The sequence below is a fragment of the Morone saxatilis genome, unplaced genomic scaffold, assembly GCF_004916995.1.
Source record: "Morone saxatilis isolate NCDOM2014 unplaced genomic scaffold, NCSU_SB_2.0 Contig12, whole genome shotgun sequence".
Lineage (NCBI taxonomy): Eukaryota > Metazoa > Chordata > Actinopteri > Moronidae > Morone > Morone saxatilis.
Window position 1 is genome coordinate 4,511,341 of NW_023339674.1, and position 7,277 is coordinate 4,518,617.

At 41.9% G+C, this 7,277-nt stretch overlaps 2 protein-coding genes across 7 annotated transcripts in view; one reads left to right on the forward strand and one right to left on the reverse strand.

The window, feature by feature from the left end:
• The first annotated feature begins 202 nt into the window (after window positions 1-202).
• dnajc19 (DnaJ (Hsp40) homolog, subfamily C, member 19) lies at window positions 203-2,474 on the forward strand. 2 transcript variants are annotated; one of them, XM_035652726.1, is made up of 6 exons: window positions 203-340; window positions 661-712; window positions 1,429-1,502; window positions 1,668-1,747; window positions 1,918-1,988; window positions 2,277-2,474. In XM_035652726.1, the coding sequence occupies exons 1-6, from the start codon at window positions 338-340 to the stop codon at window positions 2,345-2,347; spliced, it is 351 nt and encodes a 116-aa protein (XP_035508619.1). In that variant the 5' UTR covers window positions 203-337; the 3' UTR covers window positions 2,348-2,474. The 2 variants fall into 2 exon arrangements, with proteins under 2 accessions (XP_035508619.1, XP_035508620.1); XM_035652727.1 differs by lacking the exon at window positions 203-340 and adding an exon at window positions 347-451.
• Window positions 2,475-2,601: 127 nt separating this feature from the next.
• The window catches only part of fxr1 (fragile X mental retardation, autosomal homolog 1), a 9,754-nt gene continuing 5,078 nt past the window's right edge, over window positions 2,602-7,277 (reverse strand). For 3 of the 5 annotated variants that reach the window (XM_035652722.1, XM_035652721.1, XM_035652720.1), the window contains exons 11-17: window positions 6,713-6,944; window positions 6,421-6,514; window positions 6,113-6,234; window positions 5,779-5,988; window positions 5,445-5,522; window positions 4,782-4,861; window positions 2,602-4,560 (exon numbers count right to left, since the gene is read on the reverse strand). In XM_035652722.1, the coding sequence (XP_035508615.1) occupies window positions 4,378-4,560; window positions 4,782-4,861; window positions 5,445-5,522; window positions 5,779-5,988; window positions 6,113-6,234; window positions 6,421-6,514; window positions 6,713-6,944 (999 nt within the window). In that variant the 3' untranslated portion in view covers window positions 2,602-4,377. The remainder of the gene's footprint in view (window positions 4,561-4,781; window positions 4,862-5,444; window positions 5,523-5,778; window positions 5,989-6,112; window positions 6,235-6,420; window positions 6,515-6,712; window positions 6,945-7,277) is intronic. The other 2 variants (XM_035652724.1, XM_035652723.1) reach the window with 1 other exon arrangement.

A 7,277-nucleotide genomic window follows, 5' to 3' on the forward strand; every position in this document is an offset into this window, starting at 1 on the left:
TTCTCGTAATATTACGACTTTATTATTTTAATTTCCCCCCAAAATTGTTTTACTCAGTCGTAACCTTTCAATTCAACATTGTTAAAATAAAAGGAGTAAAACCAGTTCATAATTCAATTACGTTACAGTCCGCCTCCACACGGGTTGCTAGGGGTGACAGTCGGGAGGGAGGAGGAGGAGGGAGGAGGGAGGAGGAGGGAACAGCGCACGGCAACGGTTTTCACGACACTCCTACGCCATTTCCGGCACAAACACATGAGAGCCAGAGCGACGAAAACATGAGAGGTCAAAAGTTATGGTCCTGATTTTTAACAGACACGGAACGTAACACACAGACATGGTGGGTCGCAGCGGTTGTGCACTAAGTGTTAGGACAGTCTGAACGTGGCTGCGTGATCGGGAGTCAGCCGAAAAACCTCGATATCGATCATTGGAAACGTGCTAAGCTATGGTTAGCTTTTGCTGGTGCATGACCCAACACGACGTCACTAAACGCAGCTGACGTTTTCATTCACCGCTTTCATTTAAAGTAACGCAACATAACGTTACTGTACTCGGGCTCCAGCATGTGCCACGTGTTGGTTCTGCTATTTGTTTACGTTTGCAGCCGTAGAACATGTTTGTTTGTGGTTGTTTATGGTTGTTTGTTTGTGTCTGCAGGCCAGTTCCATGGTGGCAGTGGGGCTGGCTCTGGCAGCAGCTGGATTTGCAGGTGAGTCACTATAAAAGCTCAGTAAGTTGGTGGATAAGTGGAAAGTCACCTTGACACAGTTCAGAGTTACTCATTCATTTGTATTAATCTGCAATACAGTTTATACACTGTATGCTGTTGGTTGTTGCTTCTTATATATTTACTTTATATAGGCCTACACATTGTCACCCAGTAGATGATAGCTATGTTTAGTTTTACCTCTTTGTTGTCCTTTATTCTAGCTGTATCTGTTTCTTTTTGTGTGAGAGCAACTTCAAACCTGAGTCAGATCCCATGTTGTCTGTGTGCACATACTTTACCAATGAAGCTGATTCTGGTTCTGAAGTTGACTGATGTCTCAAGTAAAGTGCAGTTTATATAAGACACCTCTCATTTGTGAAACTACTAATAAAGGATGGGCAATAATTCAGTGTAATCGTATATTATTTTCTGTAAAAACATATTGTGGTAATGTCACATTTCAAAGCAAATTGTAATTCCAGAATATTGAGTTTATGTAGAGTATCTTAGCTCAGGTTTGTGTGTAAATTTGCCGTATAATGATATAAATACTGGTAAAAATATTCTTAATAATGTTAATATATTAATTTTTATTCTGCCTACTAAACATACAATCAATATTAGTGTTTAAATTAAAAAATAAAAGTACAATTCCACAAATATTTGTATCAGATAACATAGATATTTCATGTTTGCTCCTCTTCTTCGTCTCCCAGGTCGCTATGCCATGCAGGCCATTAAACAGATGGAGCCTCAGATGAAACAGGCCCTTCAGAGCTTCCCCAAGACGGTAAGAAGGAAAACATGACACAGCACATTTATCTCCAAATGAAAGTAAGTGTGCTAGATACTGTACCTCTCACGCTTTCGCTTTATTTTTAATGAATGTTTTTGCTACTAAGGATCCGTTAGCAGACCCGTCGTGACGAGCTGGTAACTGTATATGTTGTTGCAGGCTTTTGGAGGAGGGTACTATAAAGGCGGCTTTGAACCAAAGATGAACAAGAGAGAAGCTTGCCTGATTTTGGGTGTCAGGTATGTGAACCCTCACTGGGCCACCATTTCAACAGTTACATGTTACGGTACATCTACGGTCACATTTAGGCCATTGTACGTTACAGCCAAGAATTTACTAACCAGTACTGTTTGCACTGATTATTATGATGATAATTAACTGTTGTATGCACCATTGTTCTGTCTTTCAGCCCCACTGCCAACAGGATTAAGATCCGAGAAGCCCACAGGAAACTGATGACCCTGAACCATCCAGACAGAGGTAAGTAGGGCCCCATTGGTTTATATAGATTCATGTTAGACACTGTACGTTACAGTAGTGTGATATAAAATATAATAGTGCTGAACAGACTGAGTAACTAAACATTGTATCTAGAGTTCACTGCATTAATCTGTTTGCTCCAGGTGTTAACTTGGAAAAAAAAGCAATGGACCAACAATAAATGTAATGGTTTGACTTTTGAACAGGTTTTACAGTTCTAAAGGAACTCAGAGCACAGTAAAATCTCCTGAAGGTAAACTATAATATGACTGTGTGTGTGTGTGACAGGTGGATCTCCCTACATAGCAGCGAAGATAAATGAAGCGAAGGATTTGATGGACGACCAGACAAAGAAATAGAAGATGCTGGCGATGACCTAAATGTGATTCCAGGCTGATCTTCTTCATACTGTTGCACTGACTTGAGCAATTACCAGACTTTTCTAACGGATTGTTCTCAAATAAAATCACTCTGGAAAATTGTTAATTGGATTCTCCCTCGTTATTATTTTGTATTTTAGATTTACGTTTTGTACTTCTCTTACTTGCTTTTCCACAAAACAGGAACTTCAAATTTAATGGCGTATTTCTTTTTGTGCGAGAGACAGACACAGTTGGGTTTCAGATCTACATGGAAGATCAAGTTTATTTAAGAACTACCTGCATACAAAACATATTGCACATCAACCAACCAGAACGATCCTTTAAAAAAAAAAGAAAAACATACTGTAGTTGACCCAGCAAAAACACTTGGGATGTCACAACTCTCAGTAGTCCAAATTGTGATTTGTCTTAAAAGAAAACCCTAGATAACGCATGTTTTAGTGTCAAGAAAAAGAAGAGCTTCTCTTGTTTTTGTGTGTTTTTGTTTGTTTTTTTAAATACTGTACATTTTTTAAATAAATAAACCAAATAAATCTCCTTCCGTAGTGGAACAGTCGTGACCAGTTTCCAGCCAGTCTGTGGAAGAACCATGAAAATGACATCATTGTCACCTGGGCTTGGTTTTCCAGAAACATCTCAACACCAGGGTAGTCTGGTTCTTACTGCTCAATACAGGATTTTTGCAATAGTGGGCATGTAAAGTGGGATAGTAGCTGTTATAGACACAGCAAACATCCTTTGAGTCTCTTGATTTAATTGGATTTCTGGGAGGAAACGGTACTCTGTATCCGTCTTGTCATATTTGATGAAACTGCCCGATGTTTTGCAATGAGATGTTTCCAGGAAACCCAGCATTGATGGCTACATCTCTGTCCAGCAAAAAAAAAACAGCAACAGGCCAGTTTCCAGACTCAACTACAATCAACTTTTTAAACAGAAAAAGTTTATGTTTCAGTGCAAAGAAAAAACAACTCTTCTATTGTTTGTTTCTTTTCCAGACACGCTGTAATAACATTTCTTCTATGACTTAAGTGGTTGCATATTGAAAAACAGAAAGCAGCTAATGTCAAACTCCTCAACAGATATATATAAAGGATAACTTGACTCAATTTCCCCACAAACATTAAGAATTAACACACCTGATTTTAAAAAGATATGCCTCTGAAATCCTTTCAAGGTCTTTCAGTGTTTGCCTCTACCCGTCTACAGTGCCATAAGGGAACATATAGACCAAGGAGACAACTCATCTGGTTCCTCTGTGGCAGGCGAGCGTGACCAACTAACACAGAATTGAGTGAAAAGATTTCAGATGGTGCGCAGAGCCAGGCAACAACATGTTGAATCTACTCTCAAGGCACAACAGCTGATCACATGTATGTCAAACATACTTGGGTTTTCCAACAAACCTATCTGCACTGTGGTACTGCTCATGCAGAATGTTTAATTTACAAACTACTTCAGATGCACAAAACATCCTGTGGAAGCATCTTTTTGAGTCCACCTGGCAAAAGGCAGACTTTTTTTTTTTTTTCTAAAACCCTGCAATGATATTTTTTTTACCAATAATTAAAAAAAAGAACCGCTGCATTCATACCACAGTATGTGTTTGAGTGGAATCCCTGTCTGCATTTTATAAATACTGCATCCAGTCCAGCCTCTTCCTGAGCTCTCAATGAAGAGTGGACTGAAAAGTACAGTTAAGTAGATGTCTGTCAGTGTGTGTGTGTGTGTGTTTGACTGTCTTTGGCAAGCTCATACAGGAAGAACTATCGTACAAAAACTGTAGTAAAATGAATAGTTGGACAGAACACGAGTGTAAAGGGGAGGTTAAGGGTCAGACCTCTAAAACTTGCGCAGTGGAACAGGTTTCAAATATTTGTAATGTAAAAAAAGAACAGTGCTTGTTGTATTTATATGTTTAAGGCTGCTCCATAGACAGGGAGATTCAATCAAATGCAGCCAAAGAATTGAAAATATTTGAAACCATTTCCTTTGCTCAGGTCTCACTAGGAGAGTCCGTTAACAACAGGTTGCGGGTTAGAGTCCCCCTTGTAGGAGACTTTGGCGGGCCTCTCTGTGGAAGACCTGGGAGCTCTGCTGCTCTCGCTGTCGGCAGCACTGTTGTTGGAACCATTGGTGGTTGCCGGAGCAGACGGCGGGCTGTGCTCAGCGATGGCATCCACCTGACCCTGGACAGAAATGTGGGACAAACAAATAATGAACTTGTAATGTATTCAAACTAATTCACCCAAAACATCACAGAGCTGCATTTACATTCAGAAGTAAATAAATGCAGGTTTAAATTGTGAGGTTTGTGTTAGTCAAGCATCAGGAGCAGACAGAACTTAAAGAGCAAGAGGAAAGAGACTTTATAAAAGGTTAACTGTGGTCTAACTAACTACTAACTAACCACATCCTTGTTTTTCTTGGTGTCCTTGGTGGTCTGTCTGCTCTGAGATTCAGCCCTGGATATGTAGTCCGCCACCGTCACTGTACAGACAAGACAACAAAGAAAAGAAAAACAGTGGTTACGACATTGTCTGTTTTCTTTAAATAACAGAAGCCGAAATGCTAACTCTGTCTGGACCCCGTCTGGCAGTATGAAAAGAGCCTTTTTAACACTCAGACTCCTCAAAGAGCACTCCGTTTTGCAGTTTACGTTCACCGTGTACACTTGACATCCAACACAACATCACAGAGCAGTTATAGGTCAGGCTTACAATAACACACCACACACACCAGGACTGCCTTTAGTGTAACAGCCTGACAACATGAAAAAACAAACAAGCTGTCACCTAGTTGTTAGTAAACAAGTATTGCGCCTGTGAAAAGTGCATGGCACGGCAAACCAGTGTGGACAGTGTAGTCAGTCAACATCCTATCATTTAGAAAAAGCCAATGAGGCAAGCAACACTCACTTACCATACTGAAGAGACCTGAACGATTCTAAGAACTGTGTGGTTTAGTATGTAGTTGGTGGCACGCAAACAACCAGGCCTGGAGCACAACCTTTTTAGCCAAGCCATTAGGAGCACTTTTCAGGGCAGGGGATACTGGCAGTTGCCTTAGTTACCTGGCTGCCTCTCCTCAGGCAGGCGGATGCGGCGACGTCGACTACGATTACGGCGCTGAGGTTTAGCTTCGGGGTCATCTAGGGGTGTTTGGTCATCACAAAGACAGGGATTGGGGGCTTAAATTGCCTTTAAACCAGAGACCTGTACTTATGCTGCACAGGCTCCTTTTACATTTAAAATGGGAAATAATGCACTGCTGTACACTCTGGACCACTGACAGCTAAAAACAGCACTGTTACCTCTATGACAGGCTTTCTTCCTAAGATGTTAAAAGCACTGACTGAGTTTGTATGTTTATGAAGCAGTCCTGTAAAATGATCTTGACTTCCCTACCTATTCCATTTTCACTCATTGAGGCGTTGTCTGACTCGCTCATGCCATCCATCAGTGTAGCGTCCTCGTCTGTTCTGCGTCGTCGAGATCTTCTGCGGCGGTTTGCAGGCAAGTTGGACTCACTAGCATCTGTATCGGCTGTCTGGTCTGTCTCTGTGTTTGTCTCCACGGCTCCATAGGCATGGTGATCCTCGTGGTCCCGAGGCCCTGCTGCAGGTATGTCAGGTTCACAGGAAATAGGTTATACTTACAGTCAAACTACCAAATGACAAGACTTTTACAAGAGAAAGGTATTTTTATATCTCTCTTTATATCCCCTAAGAGTGAATTTTACCAAAGCTGTTGCTGTATCCTCCTCTTCCGCCTCTTCCCCGTCCGCCAGTCCCTCCTCGGCCTCTGCCGGGTCCAGGCCTCCTGCGACCATCTCTTTGAGGTCGTTGGCCTCTCTCCCTCTCCCTGCAAGTCAGTCAATCAGAACAAAAACAAGAAATCATGCACTAGAACTACAATAAAGATGGTAAAGAACAGCTGGCACCAAGTCAAATGCTATGTTTGTAGCCATAACACAGATTCCACTAAAAACTGAACCCAGCTACGCATTTTGTACATCTATAGGTTTTATAAATACAAAAAAACCCTCACCTGTCCTGGTCCTCTCCAGCAAGGGACCAGTCACTGAGCTCATCCCTGCGCTCTGAATCTGTCTCAGAGGCGTTGGACTGTTCTGAGTTGGTGCCTGTGACAATCAAGCAAACACACGAGAGGACAGAGAGACAGCCACACAGAAAGGTCAGGTCAATGTTAAAATACTGGGATACAGTTGGACTCTTTCAGTCTCATTTATTGCACAAAAGCTACATTCTTACACAGACAACCACATTATCCGGCAGCAAATAAGTTGATTTTTTAAGATGTAGTTGTAAAAGGTGCCTACCGTATCCAGTGCTGTAGCTGTGGCCTCTGCGCCCACGCCCTCGACCGTTGTAGGAGCGAGTGACGTGTAAAGAGGATGAGGAGGCATTGGCACTACCATCTGTATTATATCCTCCTCCTCCTCCTCTTTCCCCTCTGTCTCCTCTCTCTCTGTCAGCTGATCGGTGGCCCTGCGTGATCTGACGCAACTGTTCATCAATCTGCATCCTCTCCAGGCGAAGCTGCTCGACCTCCTGGAAAAGAAGGAGGGGAAATGGTAAGAATAAAGGGAAAGAAAGTAAGACAAAAGCAGAAGCAAAAAAAAAAAAAGAAAAAGAAAATGTTTGTGATTGTAATCTTTCAGAAAATCAAGAAAATCTCTGAGAGAAGGTTCATCACTGCATACACAGGCATCATCATCATCATCATCATACACACATCTACAACACATCCAGTGTGCCTCGTGTTGCTTATTCTGAATCTTGCTAGGCTGCTTCCCTGTGTATAATCCACAATCTGCCTCAGCTCTTCTTCTAGCTGCTGGCCCTCCGAAAGAAGCTCCACCATGTCCTACACACACACACACA

Excerpts from the sequence above, each read along its gene's own strand:
- dnajc19 (XM_035652726.1), top strand. Across the intron at positions 1,748-1,917 it reads TGCCTGATTTTGGGTGTCAG|CCCCACTGCCAACAGGATTA; the intron begins GTATGTGAACCC and ends TCTGTCTTTCAG. Across the intron at positions 1,989-2,276 it reads CCTGAACCATCCAGACAGAG|GTGGATCTCCCTACATAGCA; the intron begins GTAAGTAGGGCC and ends TGTGTGTGACAG.